This window comes from Arachis ipaensis, chromosome B5, assembly GCF_059453495.1.
Source record: "Arachis ipaensis isolate K30076 ecotype BB chromosome B5, ASM5945349v1, whole genome shotgun sequence".
Taxonomy (NCBI): Eukaryota; Viridiplantae; Streptophyta; class Magnoliopsida; order Fabales; family Fabaceae; genus Arachis; species Arachis ipaensis.
The window spans coordinates 32,714,848-32,742,087 of record NC_142440.1 but is presented as its reverse complement, the minus strand read 5'-3'; the positions used below and the strand labels follow the sequence as shown (position 1 = coordinate 32,742,087).

Below are 27,240 nucleotides of genomic sequence, written 5' to 3'. Positions count from 1 at the left end.
GTATTCTACATAGAAACATTGAAATCTCCCCTGCTTCACTTCCTTCTTGGAGGTCATGTTTCCATCTTCCAAAGATTGTCAAAGATCATGGCAATTTCTATATCCATCATTTAGACTTTTGACATCTTTTTGACCCTAGAGGAGGAGTCATCCAGGTTAAATTGCTTTGGCCTTATGTTTCTTTGTGTTTCACCACTCCTTTTTCTTGTATTCATGTATTCTTGGAATTTCTCGTTCTTGTGTCCTTGCTCGACCCATTTCTTCTGTATGGTCTTTTGTATCGTGTTTCCTAACCTAGTGATATTTACAGTAGAAGCTTTTGTCTTTGAAGGTCCTAGATTGTAGGTGTTGAGGGTTTAGTATGCACTGCATGTAACATATCTCATTATAGAGTTGAGCTAGCGATACGTTAAGCAGCGTGAAGAAGGTGGCCTTGTGATTTTGCTCTCACTTTTGGTAGTCATCTCCAGCTAGGGATTCCCATGTGTGTCACGGTGATTAAAATCCACTTTCATGGGTTTTTGACCTTACTCCTACTATAGGTAATCATGGACCCATTCTTGTATTTCGTACATGGAGTGCAAGGGCTGCTTTGTAAGGCTCTTCAAGAAAGGAGTGTCTTTTTTTAGACCTTTAATGAGGATCATGAGAGCATCCTAACATTGGAGATCCTCAATCTGGTTACATTCCATGTTAAAACGATAAGTAGTTCCTCAACATCTTTTTCGGCTTCTGCACAATTAGGTATAGGTTGAGGCAGGTTTTGGGCAGGTTTATGTTGGTGGTGAATCTATTTAGGAAATTCTTAGACAAGTCATGGAAAGTAAAGATGCACTTCGAGGGGAGAGAGTTAAACAAAGTTAGGGTCGATTTCAAGAGGGTAACAGGAAAAGTTTTACATTGCAAAGTGTCAGAAGTTCTTCTAAGACAATGTGGTTCTCAAAAGCATCTAAGTGGTATTGAGGGTCTAATGTACCGTCATATGCTTCCTATTAGTAGGGTGCCTAAATCATTTTGAGATTGGCTCATTCAAGATCTTTTTGGAGAAGGGGTATAATTCTCTTTCTTTTTTGTGAATGACCTCCCAGTTTACCTTGGTGTGGTGCCAAGTGCTCTCAGCTTCAACCTTGGGATCTCCATCCCATTAGTGTCACAGGGTTATTGTTGGTTGTTAGCTTTAGCTCAATGATGAGAATGCTCTAATCACTAATTCTCCCTTCTTTTAGCTCTTGTCAAAATGTGGATTTGTTTCGTAGCATTCTCCTATGTTTTGCACATGGCTTCCTCTTGGATTTCTGACTCAATTTAATACTTCTACAACACTGTCTTTAATGCTTTCTCTAGCCTAAAGATTCTTTCTCCCTAGTCTAGCATCACATTGACAGGGGGTGTCATCGACGAGGTTGGATCTTTCTTTAATACCTTATGAGAGATTAGGTATCGGATTCTCATCCATGTTTTTCTACGGGCATTGTGGTTCGACTTCTAGAATTTTTGCTGAATGAAATTTCTCGCAGACGGCATTAATGTTCAACAGTAGTTAACTTGGGGATGATTTTATGAGGATGATAAAAGAAATTTTCAATCAACCTCAGATAAATGAGCGTGGTGTTCATACCCTGGCCCAGCAGACTGAAAGCCAGGCCCAATAACACGAAAAGGCCATCAATAAAGGTGAACTTCATGATAAGTCCGACCTCTTTAAAGAGGTCAGACAACGATATAGAGGTCCAGCTCTACTTGACCTAACAAGTAACTGCTTCCTTAAGTCTCTCCTACTATCTCTACCTCATTTAGAAGGCAGATCCCAACAAACTCCCAAGATAAAGGGAACGCTTATCTATCAGAAAAGATAGAACTACTCCAACAAAGGTGGTATCTACTCTACTATAAATACACTGGTATCTCCCAGGTATAACACACATTCTACTCTACTAAAAACCTACCTAAAGCCCTTGCTAACTTAAGCATTGGAGTCTCTTGCAGGTACTACCCCCACATACTCACGAGGAACTCGGAGAAGCGGCACCTCACACCAAAGAGGTCAAACGATATCACAGGAAGGGACATGGACCTCATGTTCAGGTCTAAATCAACATTTCAGGTAACCCTCAAAACATTGATACCGTTGCCGGGGAGCTGGGACTCACCCTCTGACAAATGGCAGATCATGAGCTCAGAGATGCCTATACAGCATCTGAGTCTGAGTCAGAAGACCAAGCCCTCTTGCTTTCACCTCCACCACCACACCATGGCCCCCACGGGGAAGGAACCTTTGAAAACCCTCAAACAAGGAGGATCCAGTCTGAGGTCCACTATCCCGAGGCTAAGGATCAACCTCATGTGACCGAGATCTTGGATCTCATCCATGGATAAGAGGATTGGCTGCAACAGCTCAAACACAAGACTGAATGACAACGAGAATCAGAATGGGAGTTGCGAAAAGAAGGCGACGAAAGGAGTTAGAAGACAAGTTACGGAAACTAGAAGTTGATGTACAAACGAGGAATAATCGGGCAGAGCGTGAGGAAAGCCCCTTGGGAGGGTGAGATCCATTTACAGAAGAGATCATGAAGGCAAAAATTCCTAGGAACTTCAAATCGCTCGATATGGATCTCTATGATGGAATGTCTGACCCGAGCCACCATCTTAATAACTTCAGAAGCAGAATGTATTCGGCCGATGCTTCTGACGCCACTCGTTACAAACCCTTCCCGGCTACTTTAACCAAGGCTACAGTGAAATGATTTGATAGCATGCCCCCCAGGTTGGTCACTAACTTTGACGGCCTGGCCAGAAAATTTTTTACCAGATTCTCCATCCAGAAAGACAAAACGAAGCACGGAGCGAGCTTGCTAGGATTAAAGCAAGAGGTTGGGAAACCCTTCGTGACTATATGGAAATATTCAATAAAGCTTGCTTGGAAATTCAAAGTCTACCAACCGAAGCTATAATTATGGGACTGGTCAATGGCCTTAGAGAGTGGCCATTTTCTCAGTCAATATCCAAGAGATTCCCCACTTCTCTGAATGAAATTCAACAAATGGCAGAAAAGTACATCAACATGGAGGAAAACTCTCGACTTAAGGAACCTCATTCGCGATCTAACTTGCACTACTATCAAAGTCGGGACAAAGAAAGGGAACCCAAGAAGAAAGAGGAGCAAAATATAAAAAAATCCTTAAAAATATCACAACTACATCTCTTTAAGAGTTTCCCTGGTAGATATTTATCATGAAATATGCCACATAGAGAAACTCCCACCTCCTTGTCCGATTAAGCATAAGAAATCTAGAAGTCGGACCGAATGTTGTAAGTACCACAAGCTTTACAGGCATTCTACTAATTAATGTTACGACCTAAAGAGCGTCATCAAAAAGTTAGCCAGAGAAGGTCGACTTGATAGATATCTGGTAGACAGTTCGGATGACCCGGGGAAGAGAAGAAGGGACGAAGAAAGAGGACGACCAGAACGCCCTCCTCACACCCCCGAACAACATATACACATGATTAATGGTGGATTTGCAGGAGGGGAAATATCAAAATCCTCACGAAAAATGAACCTCAAGCAAGTATATCAAGTAGGGGAGGAGAGTAAATCACTCGACTTACCCACTATCTCCTTCACTAAAGAGGATGCTCAAGGAATCGTACCTGGGCAAGACCCAGTGGTGATAACTATTATCCTAGCAAACGCAAACTTCCACCGAACCTTTGTAAATCAAGGCAGCTCAGCGGATATTCTGTTCAAACTTGCCTTTGACAAACTCGGGTTAGAGAAAAAAGATCTAAGGGCATACCCAGATAGCCTTTTTGGATTGGAAGACACCCCAATCCGACCTCTAAGTTACATCTCACTGTACATTACCTTCGGAAAAGGTGCCATCAGGTTAAGGACACTAAGTGTCAACTACATTCTAGTCAATGTAAGCTTAGCCTACAATGCCCTAATAGGTCGGATGACTTTAAATTGACTTGCAGTTGTCGTCTCCACCCCACATCTTTGCATGAAATTTCCCACAACAGAAGGGATTGCCACAATCAAAAGGAGATCAAAAGTTAGTAAGAAAATGCTATAACGAGAGCCTAAGTTTGAAAGGCAGCTCGAAAGGCAAAGAACTCAATACAATCGAGTTAGGTCGAGTCCGAATTTGAGAAGAACTACGACCCCAACCAGAAGGCAAAATGGAAGAGATACGAATCAAAAACCACCTTGACAAAATAACAAGCATAGAGGAAAACCTGGAGGAAAGCCTAAAGAAAAAACTCATTGAATTGCTGAGGAAAAACTCCGATCTCTTCGCTTGGAAAGCCTCTAACATGCCCGGTATTGATCCCAACCTGATGTGCCATAGGCTTTTTGTATACCCAGGTTCCCGATCTGTTCAACAAAAGTATAGAAAGCTCGGACCTGAGTGAACACAAGTCATAGAAGAGCAAGTACAGGCTCTGCTAGAAGCAGGATTTATAAGAGAGGTGAAGTATCCGCTTTGGCTAGCCAATGTTGTATTGGTAAAAAAGCAAAACAGAAAATGGAGAGTGTGTATTTATTATACCGACCTCAACAAAGCCTGTCCAAAGGACCCTTATCCCCTCCCCAGCATATATGCCTTGGTCGACTCAGCATCAGGCTATAGATACATGTCCTTTATGGATGCCTACTCGGAATACAATCAAATTCCGATGTACAAGTCAGATCAGAAAAAGACCTCATTCATAACTCCAAAGACAAACTATTACTACATAGTAATGCCTTTTGGATTGAAGAATGCAGGAGCTACCTACCAACGATTGATGAATAAAGTATTTTTCTCTCACATAGAAAAACTCATGGAAGTATACAAAGATGACATGCTCGTTAAGACCAAAGAGAACGGAATACTATTTTCGACCTCTCAGAAGTATTCTCCACTATAAGGAAGCATGAAATGAGATTAAATCTCTCAAAATGCACCTTTGCAGTAGAAGCTGGGAAGATTTTAGGGTTCATGTTGACTCAAAGAGACATAGAAGCAAACCCTGACAAATGTCAGGTTATCCTTAATATGAAAAATCTGACTTGTATCAAAGAATTCCAACAGTTGAATGGAAGGTTAACGGCTCTATCCAGATTCTTAGCAGGATCAGCCTTGAAATCACTTCCTCTCTACTTAATCTTAAGGAAAGGGAAGCAATTTGAATGGAACCCAGAATACGAATAGCCCTTCCAAGACTTCAAGGCATTCTTGGAAAAACCACCCATACTTACCCGACGTGAAAAAGGGGAAGAACTCGTGTTATATTTATCTGTTGGAAGTCGGACTATGGCCTCAGCCCTAGTCCGAGAAGACAAAAGGGGCAGCAACCTATCTACTTCATTAACAAAGCCTTACAAGGTGCAGAGCTGAACTATCAAAAGATAGAGAAGTTTGCTTATGCCCTTGTTCTTACATCCAGAAGGCTCTGACCTTACTTCCAAGCCAATATCATTAAAGTCCACACTAATCAACCAATCAAAAATATCCTACAAAAAATAGACTTAGATGGGAGAATTTTACAATGGGCAGTAGAACTGTTCGAGTTCGATTTAAGATACGAAACTCATACAATGATCAAATCACAATATCTTGCTAACTTCATCACTGAATACACCGAAAGTCCCGGAAACCCTACTATATAATACGTAGATGGGTCATCAAACAAATCTGGAAGTGGAGCTGGTGTCATTCTAGAAAGCGATCAAAGAACTCGGATAGAACTATCCTTAAGGTTCGAGTTTCCTGCTTCTAATAACCAAGCAGAATATGAGGCCCTACTTGCTGGTTTGAAGCTGGCTAAATAAGTGGAGGCAGAAAAGGTAATGGTGTTCAGTGATTCCCAAGTAATAACTTTACAAGTTAATGGCACCTACCAAGCTAAAGACCCAACTATGAAGAAATACTTGGATTAAACACGAGAACAACTGGCACAATTTTCAGAAAGTGAGATCTAACATATAACTCGGGAGTCCAATGCCCGAGCTGATGCTCTATCGAAACTAGTCAACACTAAGTCAGGGGGCAACAATAGAAGTCTCATCTAAGAGACTTTACAAATACCATCCATATCAAAGGAAGAGGACATACTAACCATATACAATCAACATTTAGGGTGGATGACCCCCATAGTCAACTACCTCAAATTTGATATGCTCCCCAAGGATGAAAAGGAGGCTAAAAGGCTCGTAAAAGAGGCACAATATTATACACTGGTCCACAATATCCTATACAAAAGAAGGATCTCAATACCCCTCTTAAAATGTGTCCCGACCTCCAGTACAAAGGAAGTCCTGGAGGACGTACATAGTGGCATATGTGGAAACCACCTAGGAGCTTGGTCATTAGCCAAAAAAGTTATCCGAGCTGGCTTTTTCTAGCTGACCTTGCAAAAAGAGGCGGCTAAGTTCGTCAAAACGTGTCCGCCTTGCCAGAAACATGCTAATTTTCATGTGGCACCCCTAAAGAGCTCACCAGTGTTACCTCACCATGGCCATTCGTAAAATGGGGCCTTGATCTACTTGGACCATTCCCACAAGCACCAGGCCAAGTCAAACACCTCATAGTGGGGATTGACTACTTTACTAAATGGATTGAGGCAGAGCCCTTGGCAACCATCACTGCTCAAAGAAGTCAAAAATTCTTGTATAAGAACATCGTCACAAGATTTGTGGTTCCCCACTCCATCACCACGGACAATGAAACTCAATTTACTGACTCGACCTTCAGAACCCGATATCCGACCTAAAAATAAAATACCAGTTCACATCCGTGGAACACCCCCAGGCCAATGGACAAGCCGAAGCTGCCAACAAAGTCATATTGACCAGATTAAAACGCCGATTACAAGACGCGAAAGGAGCTTAGGCAAACGAGCTTCCTCAAGTCTTGTGGGCATACCAGACCGCTCTATATTCTACAACAGGAGAATCACCTTTCTGACTTGCATACGGAATGGAAGCAATGATCCCAATAGAAGTAGCTAAAGAATCACCTAGAGTCTTATTTTCCAATGAAAAAGCTAACACCCAGGCTCAAAGAAAAGAGCTCGGCCTCCTCCATGAAGTCCGAGAAAGAGCTCAGATTAGAGAGAAAGCTCTGAAGCAAAGGATGGCCCTAAGATACAACAGAAAGGTGATCAAGAGAAACTTCACCACCAATGACCTCATCTTAATTTGAAACGACATTGGAATACAGAAGTCAGGTGAAAAAAATCTAGCTGCAAACTGGAAAGGATCTTACAAGGTAGTAGAGGTCCTAGGCAAAGGTTCTTATAAGGTGTCCGACCTCCAAGGACGGGAGCTCCCGAGGTCTTGGCACGCTTGTAACCTAAAAAGATATTATAGCTAAAAGCCTTGTACCTAGGTGCACTCTTTCTCCCAATAAAAAAGGTTTTTTAATGAGGTACCAGTGCAAGGGCTAGGGGTGCCTAAGCCATTAGTAAATAGCTCTATAAAGGAATTTATTAAACATTAATAAAAGATTCCTAGTCTATTTCTTTTTAAAAGTTTCCTATTTCAAACGCATTAACTTAAGCTCGACAAAATGCAAAAATCAGTGACCGACCTAAAGTTGTCGGCAAGATAAAGCGACAAGGTACAAGTTAATGTAAGAAGTTATACAAACAACTCGTACAAAGCGATCTCAAAACATGTCAGAACAAAAATAGAGTTATAGAAGTAACTTAATAATGACCGATTACTCGAAATCGGCCCCACATAAGGAAATTCATAAAATATCAAAATCCCCGAGGTCAAAACGAGCTATGCTAAAGAACAAAAAAGTGTTTCGCAACACTAAGAAACAAGGTTTTAAACATTGCTTAATAAAAGTTGTGAAAAACAACTCAAAAAGGAAAGGTGTTCAAGAACTACAAATTATTACAAAAATTAGTGTTATAAAAGCCCACAGGTCGGGCTACTACAAAATATCAAAAGAGATCTAAAGAGAACTTAAGACTCCTCGCCAAAATGGGGATCGATTTTCTCGCCAGTAGCTTTGTCTTTTTCGGGAGAAGGAGGAAGCACGGAGACAAGCACGGCCGATACAGCAACCGAGGAGGCCTCAACAGCAACAACCTCGAGTTGGGATCCCAAAGAGGAGGTCGAAGCTATCTGAGGTCTCAAGGTGGAAGACGGGCCAACCTGAGGTCCCGAAGCCTTCGGATTCAAAGGAGGCTCCTCCTCATCGTCAGACTAGGGTGCAGGGACTATCTTCCCGTCCACCACTATGTTGTCTGTGCTAAAGAGGGAGAGGTCAAGGTCGGGAGCTACCTTAACTTGGGCTTCTAAGTTCTCGAACATTTCATCCATACCCAAAGCAACGGACTCTTGAAACCCAGCCAACTCCTCCTTCAGCTTCTCCAACTCCTCCTCATGGGCCATCCTCTCCCCGAAAACCCGAGTATAGCTCTCTTGGAACTTCTTGGCCTTCTCCTCGGCCAAGGCAGCAGCAGCCTCAGCCTTGCTCGCCCTCTCCCGAGCTCTCTCCAAGTTGGCCTTTAATGTATTTCTCTCCTGCTCCAACTCCACCTCGATCTCACTGAGCCTCTCCATATCAACTCGAGCAGCCACCAAGGCCCCAGTCGTAGCTTGGATGGGAGAGCTCTTCATCTCCCTAAAAAGTTGAGAGCACACTCCCACAAGGTGAAGTCCCCCACGGGACAAAGTCTGGAGATGGTTTTAAATATCATTCATGCTCACACGATGGTGAGGGAGAAGATTCTCTTTCCCCCAAGCTAAAGCATCAAAGTGTTTGGTGTAGATGCTCTCATCTTCATCAATTTTTGGTTTTTTGGAGAGAGGCTCAGTTGAAGAAGGAGACGAAGGAGTGGACTTTGAGGGAATAAGACAGGAGAGGGGAGTAGGGATAATAACTTTCAGATGAGAAGGATCCGACCACGATCTCTTCCTAGGAGAAGATTGGACAATCTTCCCGACCTCCTGTTGAGAAGAGCCCTCCTCGGCCTCTTTCTACCACTGAAGGTTTCGAGCTACAACCATTTTCTTGGTGTTCTGAAGAAGTTTCATAGCAGATTTGGGAGTCATACTTTTTGTGTAACACCCTACCACACTAAGCTTTACGCTTAAGTCGTAAAACAAAGGTGGTGAGGTATTACGACCTCTAAAATAAAATGAGTACATATAATAGCAGAAGAATTATAATATGCTAGGAGCCTTGAAGAAAAGGGGGAAATAAAAATCGCACAATAAAGGCGCTACGCTCAAGGAACGAGTTAACTTACGTGCTAAGAAAATCATAACTATCAAACATAAGATAACAGAAGTAGGAGTAGAATACCAAAGATACAAAATAACAAGCTCCTAACTCAGCCTGCGAAGTCAAGACTGGCCGGAGAATATTTACACATATATACATACATATCCAAAATCCAAAAGTACATATACACAATCCTGCCTCTCCATAAACCTCTAAGAGGATCAAAAAGAATAAGTCATGCGGAGAGAAAGCTAAGTACATATATATACATCATAGCATAACAAAATATCCCAGTAACCACTCCGCTTCAAGAGTCCAGACGCCTAACGAGATGCCTCTCGACCTGCATCTGAAAAACAACAACATAGTATGGAATGAGAACCGGAGGTTCTCAGTATGGTAAAGGTGCCACACACATAATATATAAGGTCCTGGGAATGCCAGAGGCAATCCTAGAACATCGACACTCAGATTATAGAGCTTAAAGTATTAAACAGAAGCCATAAAAGGTGGTTTCCTAAAAATATTTAATCATAACTTAACTTAACCTTAAATCTAAGTCCTATACTGCCATTCCTCCATACCTCCAACTCCATCATGTATTTTCACAGACAAATAGACAGATAAATGCAAACACAAGAAGGTTACAACTACTGCAGGTAACAAATACACATTTAGCATGGCAAATACAGATAGGCACACCCAATTAGAGCACAAGCAAGTAATTCAAGTAATATGCATATGATGCATGCCTGTCCTATGGCTGATGAGGCTCATCTGTCGGTTATCCAGCCAACCCGACAAGTCTGAATTGTCCTTAGACTGTCCCCCGACGTGCATCCCCAAGAGTCTATGCATAGATTTTTCTCAAATAATCAATATTGCTCAATGGGGGTAACATTCCCGGGAATTTATATAGTGCCCGGTCACACTTACATCGTAGGGTCAACAGAGTATCGAGTTTTCAACCTGGTACACGTGGTGGCAAGCCACGGCACTTAATCCAGGGAATCTCGTATCTCAGATTATTCAAATTCATAAGCCATATAAATAATTCAATTAAAATTCATCAACATCCACATCATTCTCAATCGCATCTCATTCATCATTATACGTCAATCATATTCAATCATTATCCTTCATTATCACATCTCTCATTCCGTCCATCAATAGTTCTAATTCAAAACATAATTCATTCTTTTCCAAATGAATCAAACTTAAAACATGCTCATTTTCTTAATAACTCAAAATCAAACCATATAACCTTTGAATCTTAAATCTTTATAAATAATCATATAAACTAAATCTCTACTTTTTATAGAATTTCGGCAGCATCTCCTCTAAAACTCGGACTTTGCCACCCTTTTCGGGTCCAAACCTGCTTTCTTTTCAATTCAACATACCCTTCCTCATCATCATAACAACCACCACGATAAATCTACCTCAGATAAACAATTAAACTCATACTATATTCAAATCCAACAACCCAAAATTCAACTAAGGATCATAGTTCACAATTCCTGAGCTTTTAACACAAAATACCTCATTATCACAACAACCTCCTCAATAGTTATACCTCAAATCAATAATTCACCAAATCATTAGTTAATCAACAATAACATTCAACCATAATTCCCTCCAAATTAACATAACAACATTCACCATCCAAAATTAAAAACTAATTATCCAATAAACTTCAACCAATTATATTCATCGACAAATTACTAAATATTAAACATACACCTGCATTCCAACTTATCCTATGGTCATCTAGCCTAAGTTTTCACAGAACATTATATATTAAATGCAAGAAACCTAAACCATACCTTGGCCGATTTCCACGTAACGACCAAAGCTATTTATTCAAAACCAAGACAGCCCCTCAAAACTCAACTAATCCGCTTTCTCCAAATTCCAGTATTCACAATTTCAAGCTCCAATTATTTATTCACAACCTAATACACATTCATAACACATATATATCCAATTTAATACTCAAAGCTCAAATTCAATGAAAATAAAATAGAATTATCGTATCCTCACCTTACCCAAGCTTCACATAAGCAAGAGTGAACGTTTTTCTCAAGCTAATTGGATCCTAAAACATCAAAAATCAAAGAAATTCAATACCCCTTCTCAAAACTCGAAAATTGGGGGAAAAGAGTGGCTGAAAATATTTAAGGGCTTACCTATAAAATTGTTCCGGTAGAAATGTAAAGCTCGACGCGGTGGACGCGTGGTCGCAAACGGTGCGGCGATCGGAGCTCGGATCGGGAAGTTACGGCGCCTTGAACTTGGAACGAGGGTTCGGACCCCTTTTTCTTCTCCTCCCTGGACGCAAGCTTTCAGCGTCACGTTGCTGAAATGAGGGAGATGCAATGCGTGGGTTCATTTAATAGGTCGGTTCGGTTGGACCGATGGTCCGATTTGGATCCGGTTCAACCGATTCGGTCCATTCGGTCCAATCTTGGACCGATTTTCTCAAAATTAGTGTCAAAATTTTCGTTCGATGAGCTCTATCCTAATTTGATATAATATTCACATTTCTAATCCTCCTTATTAAAAACTAATTTATTGACTAATTATTTACTAATTTAACCGGGGTTTACATTCTGCAAATTAAGCAGGATACAATCAGAAGCAACAAACTACAAACAAATAAGATTTAACAAAAAAAAGGAGAGGGAGCTACCAAGCTCGAACTTCAGAAGGCCAGAATCTCCCAAAAAAAATTTCGTATCCAAATGGGGAGCTTGACCCCAAGTATCCAACAAAAAATCTACCACACCCCTCTCTAGGTCATCTAACTCAAATAAGTCAACTTTACGAATTATGAGGTTGTCTTGCCAATATAGAGAAAAAGGAGGTTCTTGGTTTTCAGGAAGAAAGAAAGGTCGGGTATTGTCAGCAGATCAAACCTTAAAAAAGTGGTTCTAGAAATCAAAGGAAATTCCTTATTTCTCTCTTTCCCAAGTCCCATCGAGTTAGCTGTTGATGGAATGGAATAAGCGATATTGACTCTCTTGTCGAAAGGGCGGCATCAAGCTCTTACCCAGGCAAAGAAACAAAAAACACCAGGCGATTCAAGACAGGGGGAGATGGCTAATTCTGGGAATAGGATCTATCCCATACCCTTATTCTAGTATTCTACCTGCTCCGAAAACAATAGGCTGGAGAGAGGAGGAATATTCATCATCCGTCACCCTGCCCGCTATGCTCCTTGCCTTTGTCCTTTCACTTCTGACAGCAGGCACTTTAATAAAAAAATACTTTCTGACCTTGTACATCTTGGAGGGATATCCATCCCGACTTATTTGAAGAACTACAAGGCTTCTTCGCAACAAAAAGATAAAAGAAAACATTTAAAAAGGGTCCAACACTTAACTCCCGACATAGGAGCTCGTACATCTTTACAAATTCCCAAGATTTCGGGTGTAATTGTGTAGGGTCAAGGTTACAAGACCTAAGAACTTCCATCTCAAAGGGAGTAAAAGGAAGTCGGACGCCTAACCTAGTAAAGAAGCAGTCATAGAAGGGCCGCTCTGGATCCACTAAAGGGGGGAAACACACTCTATCCTCTAGGTCAGGTGGCACTAACACATAGTTTCTTTCCTCTTCCCTATTCTCACAGATGCTATGCTGCCTACGGAATTCCTCACAATACTCATTATTAGTAAAGGGGACACAACAAAGAACAATATTATCTACCCAAACACGAAGATTAGGAGGAACTTTGGTCGACATATTCTTAATAACATGGCGAGACATAAAGGCTACACCTACAAATGCAAAAAATAAAAAGAAGACCATTACCAAATAAATCGGACATCATTCCAAAGAAGTCGGGTAAAACAACTAAATCAAGGGAAAGCCATTCTTTTCAAAATCTTTCTACAAAGCAACCCAATGGCGCCTCTTTCGACACAACATTATCTCAAAAGCGGCACCATTAAGGGCAGTACAGTGCATAAAAGATAAACAGCTACACGAACACAAACAAAGATTCTTTCAAGAAAAGAAGAGAGTCTTTCAAATCTTTTGGTAACAAACGTTTTGTCTTCTCAAACGCTCCACATCAAAACAAACTTTCTCCAAAATAACAAAAAGAAAGTGCAAAGACAGCAAAAGCAAACCCAACAGCAAGCAAGTCTCACACAATCAGAAAGAAGAGTTTGAGGGAAAGAGAAAACGAGAACCAACCTTGAAGAAGATTGTGTAAAAAGGGGAGAGCGCGTCGAAAAAACAGCAAAACACGAACGACCCCCTTCACGCCAACGAAAGCAAAAAACTCTTCAAACACTAAGATTGAGAAATCTCGAGCTAACAGAAATGGTCCAAATGACACAAAGGAGTACTTTGGTGAAGAAGAAAGTAAAACAGTCTTTAAGAAACAACAAAAAAGGAAAAGAAAAGCCGAAAAGTCCCTTTTATAAGGGACAATAAATCAAAAACGGCTCTTTCACTCCTCTTTAAGCGTGCACGAATCCCCAGGAGCAACTACCACGCATTATTCAACAGTCATTAAAGCTCCACCAACGTTCAAAAATTCAAAAGACGTTGGGTAATACCGACAAGGTTAACACCCGACGTCCACAGCAGAAGTCACAGAATGCTTGAGCCTGACCTATAAAAGGAACAGACTCAAGCAGGGACACTGTTCATACCCTGGCATAGCAGAATGAAAGCCAGGCCCAATAGCACGAAAGGGCCCACCAATAAAGGTGAACTTCATGATAAGCCCAACATCTTTAAAGAGGTCGGACAACGATATAGAAGTCTATCTCTGCTTGACCTAACAAGTAACTGCCTCCTTAAGTCTCTCCTACTATCTCTACCTCATCTAGAAGGTAGATCCCAACAAACTCTCAAGATAAAAGGAACGCTTATCTATTAGAAAAGATAGAACTACTCCAACAAAGGTGGTTATCTACTCTACTATAAATACACTGGCATCTCCCAGGTATAACACACGTTCTACTCTACTAAAAACCTACTTAAAGCCTTTGCTAACTTAAGTATCGGAATCTCTTGCAGGTACTATCCCTCACCTCCTCATGAAGAACTTGGACAAGCGGCACCTCGCACTAAGAAGGTCGGACGCTGTCACACGAAGGTACCTGGACCTCACGTTTAGGCCTAAAATCAACGTTTCAGATAATTCTCGAAACAAGTAGTATGGACAAGAAATTTGACGGTCAAATTAGTTGAATAATTTTATAAAATATAATTAACTTTAAAATTTATTTTATTTCATTATAATACAAAATATTATATTTAATATTATATAAAAATTCCATAGAATATTCTATTAGAGAATATTCTCTAAGTCCAGCTAATCCTAAGCATTTCACTATTTCTATTTTTTAATTAAAAAAAAGTTTTTTAAATTTCCTTTTTAAAACCCTCTTCTTTACCGAAGAGTTTTTTCATATTTTTTGTTATTTCGAAGTGGATTTCTACGAATTACCATCCAACTGATGATATGTTTTTTTTATTGCTATAAGTCATGTTAAAGACATATCTTGTGTTTCATAAATTGAATTGTTATTTTATTTGATTAACTAGTCATGTTTATTGTACTCCGTCTTTTTCTTTTTATTAAAGTAAAGCATTGAACAGACTTTAACTTACACATAAAACGTGAAAATTAATTATTTAAATATTTTCTACCTAATCAATAGTTGTTTGGTGGGCGGACATGAGAAAGATATCCTTACTAATAGGATTAAGAAGTTAACATGGTAGTGGTTATACTTTTCCTATATGTATATTGGGTGTCTTGCATGTGGATTTCTTCCATTCACATCATGGCATCATGCACCCTACCACCCATCAAAATATTCCTCCTTGTACCACCAAGGCCCAAGCTAACCGACTTTTTATTAATATATATACAAATTATAATATATATACCAATTTTTTAATTTTATTTATATTCAATTTATTTTAATTTTAAAGTTATTATTTTTAAATTAATTATATTTTATTGAATTAATAGTTAAAATAGTTTCTGAAAGATACTTCAATCTCTATTTCATTCTCGAAAGATAAAATTAATCGAAATTATTCCCGAAAAATATACGATTTGGTCACTTTAGTCCTTCCGTCAGTTGGATGATGACGTGTCACGTTAAGTGCCACGTGGCATGATGACGTAGTGGGTTAATGCCATGTGTCACAAGATGATTAGTTGACGTGTCAGATCAGTGACACCTGGCACGTCACGTGTCAGATTAGTGATACGTGGTTGACATATAAAAAAGTTATTTATAATTAAAATACTCCTTGAAAGTTTAAATGTAAGTCATTTTCATTCTTAAAATTTTAAAAAATAATCAAATTAGTCCTTATATAATTTTTTTTATTTTTTCTTGATAATATTAAATTTGAAATATTTTTTTATACTACAAATTTTAATAGAAATATAATTGACAAACAAAAAATTAGTAATTGTATCTTTTTTTTTTTAATTTTTTCAATAAAATTATCTCACTCCTTTAATTCTTCTCAAAATCTCTCTTATTCTTTTCTATTCTAAAACTTTTTTCTTACATTATTACATTTTACTGGAATATATATATATATATACACTCAAAATTAAAATGTATGTATTTGTTAACCTAAACAAAGTTATATGCTCAAAATTAAAATTTATGTATGTTAACATAAACAAAGTTATACCACTATTTTTTTCTACTATATCTTTTTTTTTCATTACGGTATTACTTACATATAGGATGTAATGGTAGTGATATTAAAAGTCAAAATTCAAGAAGATCCACAAATTTTGCTTCGATTTCAAACTTTACAAAATATTGAAAATTTGTTGCTTAATTATTATTGTTATTATATATGCTACACGAATTACTTCTTAAGCGTACTACATGCAAAGATCATAACATTTTTTTGTGTGTTTCATATATTTGAGATAGATTATATAATTTTTCTTTTAATATCACTACCATTACATCCTATATGTAAGTAATACCGTAATAGAAAAAAAAAGATGTAGAAAAAAAAAAACAGTGGTATAACTTTGTTAATGTTAACATACATAAATTTTGATTTTGAGCATATAACTTTGTTTAGGTTAACAAATACATACATTTCAATTTTGAGTATATATATATATATATATATATATATATATATATATATATATATATATATATATATATATATATATATTCCAGCAAAATGTAATAATGTAAGAAAAAGGTTTTAAAATAGAAAAGAATAAGAGAGATTTTGAGAAGAATTAAAGGAGAGAGATAATTTCATTGAAAAAAAAATTTAAGAAGAAAAGATAAAATTACTAATTTTTTGTTTGTCAATTACATTTCTATTAAAATTAGTAGTATTAAAAAATATTTTAAATTTAATATTATCAAGAAAAAATAAAAAATTTATATAAGGACTAATTTGATTAATTTTTAAAATTTTAGGGATGAAAATGACTTACGTCTAAACTTTCAAGGACTATTTTGATTATAAATAACTTTTTTACATGTCAAGTGATACGTGGCGTGATCTGACACGTGGCGTGCCAGGTGTCACTGATCTGACACATCAACCAATCATCTTGTGACACGTGGCATTAACCCACCACGTCATCATCCAACTGACGGAAAGACTAACGTGACCAAGTCGTGTATCTTTCGGGGATGACTTCGATTAATTTTGTCTTTCGAGAACCAAAATGGAGAGTGAAATATCTTTTAGGGACGATTTTAACTATTAACTCATATTTTATTTAACTATAAATTTTATTAAATATATACAAATTAAAAAGATAAATAAAAAAAATTATTAATCACAATTTATTTTTTCTTTTTATGATTATATGATATCTATTAATATTATTTTTTCAATAAATACTTGTAGTATATAATAATAGGTAAAAATTTACATGCAGTTGTTTTCATATGGAGTTGATAGTTAAAAATCCTTAGATGATATTTAGTCAAATTTGTCAAATCATCTAACGGTTCTTAAATATCAACTTCACATGAAAACAACTGTACGTGAGTTTTCACCTATAATAATATAATAATAAAATAAATATAAACTAATTAATAGAATATTAAATTTTGAAAATGATAATTATTTTTATAAAAACAAAATAAAATATTTATAATAAAAAATAATTAAATTTTATATAATTATTTAATTATACTGAATTAACCGATTTGATTAGTAACCCACCAATTGAACCAATAATCTAATAATTCAGTAACCTGATCGATTTGATCACCGATTCAGTTCTAATAACTATGCCTCCAAGAATAATAAAAAGCTCCCCCATACTCCATGTGCATATCAGGATATACATATATAGCCTCTCAAATAGTATTAGCTGCATATCATTATTTTGTTCCTTACACTAATTAACAAAATGTCATCGCTCATCTTTCTCCTTATCCTTCTTGTTTCCCTTCCTCCATTACTAGCAGTTAAAGCGGCGGTTCCAATTCTACCAACTCCTCAGGTTTCAGCACTTAATAAAGGTTTAAAGGACCTTCAAGTAGCTTCATCACAACCTAACATCACTGCTACTAAGTCTTTACAAATCTATGATGGAATCAAGAAACCACCAACTCCAAAACCTAAAATCCATAACTTCGAATTCAATGTTACTAACCAAAGCAGTGTTCCTTACTATTCGGCCCCGGCAGGTGCGCCGCCACAGAAAATCGAAGGCCTCCATTTGGTGAAAGAGTATCTCTACACCTATGGCTACATCCAAAACAATAGTTCTTCTGGAAACTTCACTGATCTCATGGACGAAAACATGGTATCAACTATTAAGGATTACCAACGGTTCTTCAATTTGGACACCACCGGAGACATAGACAATGACACGTATCAGCAGATATTGCTGCCGCGCTGCGGTGTGCCGGATATGAACGTTACTTATGACCTCCCTGTGAATTTCTCATGGCCTCAAGGGACTCTGTTGTTCGCTAACAGCACCAAGATCCTCACGTATGGGTTCGACCCCAGGTAAATAAATATTATTTGAATAATTATTGAAAATCGTTTATACTTACTACATACCATTCGTTTCTGTTAATATTGTAAGATCATATTTCATAAATAATAATTTAAAATTAATTATAGAAATTTTCACTCTAATATGTAATTTTAAGGGATAAGTAGACATGTGCATGGTCCGGTTCGACCCGAATATTCGATCTTGTCTCGAACATTTTAGGGACTAATTTGGTATGATTTTATCAGATTTAGGGTCGGATAAGAGTCTCAAAAAATATATCCAGTCATTATTTCGGGTCACCTGAACTCGGCCCGGTCATCATATATAATTAATATTTTGTGTTATTAGTGATGAATGATGGCTATTCTTACGTGGAATTTAAGTATTGTAAACCTTAATATTTTGTGTTATTAGTTATTATAAGGCTATAAGTTAATATTTTATGTTTAAATGCATAAGATTTTAGACTAATGCATAATATTGTGTTATTTATATTGATTTAAATATTTGGTGTTATTAGACAATATTAGTATTGATTATGATTATGCTTTAATTTTAGAGAAGAGTTAATTCTTGTTATAATTTTCTAAATGAATTTTACCATGACAAATAATGGTTGGATTTTTGGAAATTTGGATATTTTCACACGCTAGCTTATAAGAAGGTATCAAGGTAATGTAATGTTAACTGCCCGGTTTTCACTCGGTTTTTACTCAGTATAATCGTGGCCCGAAAGTGTATATATTTCATCGGATCTAGAGTCGGGTTCGGGTCTAATAAATAGGCCCAGTATATATTTCGGGTTGAGTCTGGGTCACATCAAACCCGGTTTCACCCGGCCCATGCACACCCTAGGGGTAAGTATTGTTTTGATCCCTAACGTTTAGGGTCAGAATCGAAACGGTCCCTAACATAAATTTTTATTTAGAATCATCTTTAACATTTTTTTCGTATTAAAATCGTCATTTTTAATTTTATTACTAAATTATCCCTATCCCTATCCTAATAAAAAATTATAAAGTAAAAAAAAAAGAAAAAAACGCAAGGGGGAAAGGGAGAAAAGAGAGGGGAAAGGACGCAAAGGGGGAGGAAAAGGGGAAACGGAGAGGAGGGAGGGGCACGGCGCTGGCAAAGTTTGGAGCCGCCATCGCCGCCGTCGTCGGGAATCGCGAGGGAGAGAGGAGACGCGAGCCACTGCCGCCGCTGACCTCGCTGCTACGCCTCGCCGCTGCATCTTCCTGTTTTCGCTTCTGCTTCTTGCTTCGACTTTTGCATCTTGCTTCGGCTTCTGCTTGAACTTTTGCTTTTGCTTCTGTTTCTGCGTCTGCTTCTTTTGCTTCTGTGTCTGCTTCTCTTTCTGTTTTTGCTTTTGATTCTAATTTTGATTTGTTATTTTCTTATTTCATTTTTGTTGTGTGTTGATTTTTTTGTTGAATTTGATGTTGTTATTTCTAAATTTGAATAATGTGTTATTATTAGTGTTCTTAAATCTAATTATTAGTATTTGATGGGAGTAAGGGAGGTGGTGGTGGTAGTGGAGGAGGGTATTTTTGTCCGTAAAAAGTTAAAAGAACGATTTTAATACGAAAAAAAAAGTTAAGGACGATTCTAAATAAAAAATTACGTTGGAGACAATTTCGATTCTGACCCTAAATGTTAGAGACCAAAACAATACTTACCCCTAATTTTAATAAAATTATTTATCTAAAGTGATACTGATATCAATTCATCAATCATTTTCAATATAAAGTGAAATATAAAAACTTTACACTTCATATACACATCAAAGTTTCAAAAGTATTGGAATTGCTCTCATCACATTTTTAATATTTGTTGGATCTTATCTCATGGTTATTTCATGGATAATGTTTGAAAGTAAATGTGGTATTTATTATTCTCATCATTGTTTTCAATTCAATTTAAATTTTATATTATTTCTAATTATTTTATCAAAATAATTATACAAATAACAAAATTTTATTAGTTTTTCGTTAAGTTAATATTGTGTATCTTGAGTGAGACAAACTTTATTTATTTGTTAATTCCAATAAAAATTTTAATTCTAAGTCAATTTAATTTTTATAAGTATGAAAAGTCATACACTCCATTAAAGTTGTTCAAACAAACGGTAACAGCGAATGCGAATTTAATTTGAAGGTACAATGTACAACCCAAAATTGCCAATGTGTTCAAAGATTCATTACAGCGATGGCCAGATGCTATAGGGATTCTGAACTTCATAGAGACAACATTCAAAGATGCCAACATCAAGATTGTGTTCATGGACCTTTCTAACAACGAGACGATCGGAGACGAGTTTGGGGCAGCACTTTATGAAGGCTCTAGTTTCGGGATCATGGTAATGGACAGCTCTAAAACATGGGTGCTTCCAAATGTTAAGACAATGCAGTGGGAAGAGGGGGAAGTTGACTTAGAGAGTGTTGTGATGCACCAAATTGGGCATCTTCTGGGGCTTTCACACTCCACCGATGACAGCGAATCGGTTATGTTCCCTTCTGTTGTTGCGTCGCAACAACGGAAGGTGGAGCTCTCGCAAGACGATCAAGTGCAGATCCAACAGTTATATTTCCCTGGTAAGCCTAGTAATGAACATTCAAACTCACAACATGGTGTTGAGACTGGTAGGGGATTCATTTTGGCATCTTTGTTTCTTGGATTTGCTTCCATGGTTCTCTTCTAAATTCCAGTTATCTTGTGCACGGGAAAATCCATTTCATTATAGGTATGGCAAAATCAATGTGAGTCAATTGTATTTTGGAGGTAAAATGGTTTTGGAATTCCAAAGTATCATTAACAAGACATATAAACAGATATTGTATTTTGGATCAGCTGCATATGAATTTTTATTTAAAAAAATATTTATGGACATTAAACTATTGTACTGTCTTGACATATACTTATTATTTGATTTATGGTGTGGCCTTCAATTTGAAAATTACAATTTTTTTACCAAAAACAATTAGATAAAAGCTCAATTTGGTCTATTTAGTTGAAATTACACTAAATGAGACTTGCTTTTGTCTCTTCCTATCTATAAATTTCAGTTCATTAAACGATAAACGATAAAATTAGGTATCAAATTGAATTTAACACCTTTAGTGTTATGTGAGCTATTAAACTTTTCGGAAATATTTGGTAACAAAAAAATATTAGCCAAAAACACTTATAATTTGCTTTATTTAGTATTCATTAATTGTTACGATAATTAATGAATATTAAATAAAATAAGTTCTCACTTTTTTTTGTCTCCCTAACATTACTATAAATTTTTATAGTGACAATGAATTATACACAAATATATTTTGTTAATGAAAATATTTAATAAAAAAAAAATAAAAAATAGTCCGAACATGTTTTATTTAATATTTATTAATTATTACAATAATTAATAAATACTAAATAAGATTTTCACGGTGTTTTTTTATTTCCTTTGTATTACCGTTTTGTTAACTAGACACATAAGTAATTAACTAAATTGGTAATAGACAAATCAACTTAATTAACAATTATAAAACTCAAGAATCCAAGAATCCAAAAACAATTGATCAACCTAATTATGTTCAAATTCAAGAATCCAAAATTATTATCAAGTGAAAATCACAAAACCAATTGATCCTTATCTCCAAAAACAATCAATGAGATGGAAAATTACTATTGCTTCTGATTATCATAAGTGACACATCGTGGATAGCAATAACGACTGGGTAACTTTGTCTTTCGTGTACATTTTTTCTACATCACAATAGCATGCGCCATGCAGCATAGCTCAATCTTATTAACTATGTCTCAGTAAAACACACTTTATATTCAAATAATGACATTGTACAGTTATATATACGAGTTAATAAGGAAGCAGAACTAAACATATAACAAAGTACAGATTGCTTCACATTCAACTCTAAATAATTATAATATATAATAATAAGTAAATTAATTTGACCAAGATTTGATATCCTATTCCCAGCATTAAGCGGCCTCTGACGGAACGTGATGCCAGTGAGTAGGTTGACTAACGTATGCTTCGGAATAGAGGAGACTTCTCTTTGGCATATTTTAATTTTTAAACACTACATGATCAAATATTTTTATAATTAATTATGATTTAACAACTTGATCACCATTTAATTTTTCATGTCAATAATGCAGCGTTGACTTAATTAATCTAATAAAATGGAAGAAGAAAAAGAAATATGTGATCAAGTACTGCCAACTATACTCTAGGGATGCATGTATGTATAGAGGTATTATTTAGATTAACAAAACAAGCAAGTGCCCCAAGGATTCTAAAATGATCTTATGACTTATAAGCCCCTAAGAAAAAAAAAAATAACAAATGCGTCCTTGAAAATTTTTTATAAGACTTATAGATCTCATAAGAAAAAAAAGTTCTTGAGGAATTGCAATGATGAATTCATAGATTCCTGACAAAAAGATGAATTATATATGTCTAACATTGCAATTCTTCAAGGACTTACTTAATACTTTTTCTTTAAGAAACTTGTAAATCAATACAAAAATTTTTCAAAGAATTACTTAATTATTTTATACTTTTTCTTTAAAAATCTATAAATCCATCACAAAATTCTTCACAGAAGGAAGTTTCAACAGGAGAAAACTAAACAATAAACACAAATTGATCTTCCCTTTTTCCTTCTACTATGGGTATTTTTGGCAAGAACATAATTGAAGTCTTCTACACCCTTTTGACCGTTCAAAATTTACTGATGTTGTTAACTTATTTTTTTCCTCTTTTATTTTTTATCTTCTTTCTACTACAGCCATTCAACAATGGTATATGAATCCAAAATAGGTCCTAGATATCAAATTTCTGGGAGGCGATTTTCTTGGTACAGAAGAGTGAAAAATTATGTTGACGTGGCAAAAAAACTTGATCGAGTCTGTATAAATAGTAGTTGGTTATCTATCTTTCCAGAGGCTTATGCAGAAGTTTTAAATAGGCTTCAGTCTGATCATTGCCCTATTCTGGTGCGTTGTAAAGGTCGTCTTCAGTCTAAAGGGAATCGACCTTTCCGATTTGTTGCTGCTTGGGCTACTCATCCTGGGTATAGGAATATTGTGAACCAGTCATGGTGGTCTGGTAATAGAGGAATTCATGGCAAGCTTTCGGAAGTACAGAAGAATTCACTAAAGTTTAACTCGAAGGTATTTGGAAATATTTTTGTTAAGAAATGTGAATTAGAGCAGCAGATTAATTATTTACAAAAGCGTTTGGAAGTGGTGGATAGTATTTATTTGCGTTAGAAAGAGCAACAGTTGCTTGATGATTATAATAATACTCTAGTGCAAGAAGAGCTCCTATGGTTCCAAAAGTCCAGAGAGCATTGGGTAAGGTTCGGGGATAGGAATACAAGATTTTTTCATATTCAAACTCTTGCGCGAAGGAAGCATAATAAGATTCATGGCCTTTTTCTCAAGGATGGAGTGTGGGAAACTGATCCAAAGGTTCTGAGTCAAGAAGCAGAGTCTTTCTATAAAAGCTTATTCTGTCATTTGGATGATGTTGATTTGGGTTGCCTTGGTGATGTGCCTCTTCCTTCTCTGAATGAGGAAGCTTGCAATAATCTTACGGCACCAGTTACTATGGAGGAAGTCAAAACAGCTGTTTTTCACATGAACTCTTTTAAAGCTCCGGGTCCTGATGGGTTTCAAGCTTTCTTCTTTAAAGAATATTGGGAGATCATTGGTCTTGATGTTTGGAAGATGGTTAAGCAGGCATTCTCCGGTGTTACTCTTGATCCGAGAATGTTGGAGACTTTACTGGTTCTCATTCCAAAGGTTGAATCACTGGTATCTATGAAAGATTTCAGGCCGATTAGTCTCTGCAATGTAGTTTACAAGATCATCACGAAGGTCCTTGTTAATAGGCTTCGTCCTCATCTTGCGGAGATTGTTGGCCCGCTTCAAGGAGGATTTATTCCGAGACGAGGAACTCCTGACAACATCATTATTGCTCAAAAAGTCCTCCACTTTATGAAGAAGACTAAATCAAAGAAAGGCACACTGGCCTTTAAGATTGATCTGGAGAAAGCTTATGACAGAGTCGACTGGAGGTTTTTAGCTCATACCCTTAAGAGCTTTGGTTTTCCTATTCCTATACTTAATTTGATTATGAATTGTGTCACTGCTTCTTCCTTATCTATTCTTTGGAATGGGAGTCGTCTGAATGGCTTTACTCCTAGCTGAGGTCTTAGACAAGGAGACCCTATGTCACCCTATCTTTTTGTGTTGTGTATGGAGCGATTGGCATGCTTTATTAGTCATCAGGTTGATTTGGGCTTGTGGGAGCCGGTTGCTATTTCTAGAGGGGGACCAAGAATATTCCACTTAATGTTTGCGGATGACTTGCTTCTATTCTGTAAAGCTACAAAGAGACAAGTGCAAAATGTGATGTTGGTTTTAGAGAATTTTTGCAAAGCATCTGGGATGAAGATTAATGTGTGGAGAAGTCTAAAGCGCTTTGCTCCAAGAATGTCTCTGCAACAAGGAAAGAGGTTTTCACTGGGGTATCCTCTATCAGATTTGTCCAGGACTTGGGCAAGTATCTTGGAGTTACCCTTAGCCATTCTAGGGTGACTCGTTCAGCTTTCAATGGTGTCCTGGATAAGATTCGGAGTAGGCTAGCAAGTTGGAAAGGGAGTTTACTCAATCGGGCTGGTAGACTCTGCTTGGTTAATTCTGTTGCCGCTGCTATTCCCACGTACCAGATGCAGGTCTCTATTTTTCCCAAAGGAATCATTAGTAAATTGGAGTCTATGATGAGGAATTTTCTTTGGAAAGGACAAGTTGATGGAAGAGGATTAAATCTTGTTAGTTGGAAGGTACTGGTTACTCCAAAAAAATATGGAGGTTTGGGGATTAGAGATCCTTATTGTGTAAATATTGCTCTTCTTGGAAAGTTAGTTTGGACTTTTTTCCAGCAGCCAAACAAGCTATGGGTCCAATTGTTGGATGCCAAATACCGATCATTTCTATATGACTGTTTTAGTTATTCTAAGAACAAGGACTCTCCCATTTGGAGGTGTCTTTGCAAGGCTTGGGAAGTGTTGAAGGATGGGTTTGCTTGGTGTATTGGAGATTTGAACCAGAATTTTTGGTTTTCTAGCTAGAGGAGAGAAGGACGGTTATCTAATGAGATGGATTATGTTCACATTTCTGATTCGAATCTCCGGATACAGGATATTTGGTCGGTTGGTAGGTGGCATTTGGATACTCTTTATTCTCCTTTATCTCAAAATCTGAAAAATAATATTCTCTCTTACAATCCAGATGAACAAGCAGGTTCGGAAGTGGGTTGGTATTGGAGTGGGTCTGCTGCCAAAGTCTATGACTCACGCAATGGTTACTTGTGGTTGTGTAAACAGCTGTTTGGTTGGGAGGAGCGGGAGAATTGGCTTTGGCTTTGGCGTCAGCTTGTTCCGGAAAAAGCATAAGTTTTTGGCTTGGTTGTGTCTTAAGGAGGCTCTTCCTACTGCAAGTTTTCGCTTTAGAAGAGGGATGTCGTCATCGGATAGGTGTCCAAGATGTCTTTCTAGCCAGGAATCGGTTTTACATTGTATTCGGGATTGTCCAAAAGCTCAGCTTGTCTGGCATAGGTTGGATATTTCTTGTCATCCTTTGGATTTGAAGAACTGGTTCTTGTATCATAGCAGAGAGCATCCGTTCAAGTTCTTTTCGGGACTTTGGTGGATATGGCGAGTAAGGAATAACGACATCTTTAATCCCCATGAAACTTGACCTCCGGAAAAAGTGATTTGTCTGGCATTAACTTCAGAAAAGGAGTTTAGAAATATTTTTGAATTACAACGTATGTCTCTTCCCTCTACTCTAAATGGTTTTTGAAATCACCCATCCATTGGTACTTTTAAGATTAATTGTGATGCTAGTTATTTTGGTTCGGGTGATAGTGTTGGTTTTGCTTGTGTTATTAGAGATTGTAATGGGAGCTGGCAAAGGGGGTGTTTGGGAATGATTGAGAGTAATAGTATTCTTCAAGGAGAATTGTTTGTTATTTGGAGAGGATATCTCTTAGCTTGGGATGTGGGTCAACGAGATGTTATTTGTGAGACGGATTGTGTGGAAGCATTTAATCTTGTTACTCAAGATGGGTTTGGGTTTATTGATCCACTGGAACTCAAAATAAGAGATATCATGCATTGGAATTGGCGTGTTGACTTTCGTTTGATTATGAGAGATGCAAACACTGTGGCAGATACTATGGCAAAGATGGCGATGAAGTTGCAACCTTCGCATGTGGAGCTTCTTTCACCTTGGGAGGAGTTTAAGAGTAGTCTTAAACGGGACTGTCCCTCTATTTAAGCAGTTCCTTGTTTTGCTTTTTTTTTTTTTTAATTTATTTCAGTCACCAAAAAAATTTTCGAGAAAAGATAAAGAGAAAAGTAAAAGATAAATAAGAAAAAAAATATTATTTGTAAACTTAAAAAAAAGGGTCATGACCCTTTAAAGTGAAAAAGTTAGTAATGTGAGAAAGTAAGAGCTTAATCACTTTTAAATTAAAATAAAAGAGCTCACACAATAGAAGTTATTAATTTAATGATAATTAATCCCTCATTATATCACTTTACCAATCTACTCACTTTAGATGATTTAAATTCCAAAAAGAAGATAGGATCTAACCAGCTTTTGGATACAAATAGCATTAAGTCAGTCATACCTCATCCAATGTATTTACCAACTTCAACCCCATGATTTCGGAACTGAATATGGATCCATACATGCCACTAATTCGCAGAAAGGCCTAATAGGCTAATTAATAGAAAGCATTTTCTCATATGTTGCATTGCATTGCTTAGAAGGTAGAATTCACTATCCAGAAACAGCATTAATAGAGTATTTTTGTCTTCCATTTGATCTTGGTAAATTAAAGTTGAAGTGTTGTTAAGGTGTTAACCATTACGCTTTGTTGGTAGAAGAAAAGATCTTTCGGCTCATCATGTGTTGTTCAGCCATTAG

The 27,240-nt window shown here is 37.0% G+C and overlaps 1 protein-coding gene and 1 pseudogene across 1 annotated transcript; one reads left to right on the top strand and one right to left on the bottom strand.

Moving 5' to 3' along the window:
- Positions 1-7,966: 7,966 nt before the first annotated feature.
- Positions 7,967-12,977, bottom strand: LOC148563781 (uncharacterized; annotated as a pseudogene).
- Positions 12,978-17,628: 4,651 nt separating this feature from the next.
- LOC107641802 (metalloendoproteinase 1-like) lies at positions 17,629-21,019 on the top strand. The gene is made up of 2 exons (XM_016345256.3): positions 17,629-18,236; positions 20,386-21,019. Exons 1-2 carry the CDS (start codon positions 17,629-17,631, stop codon positions 20,927-20,929), a joined length of 1,152 nt encoding a protein of 383 aa, XP_016200742.1. The 3' UTR covers positions 20,930-21,019.
- Positions 21,020-27,240: the final 6,221 nt, after the last annotated feature.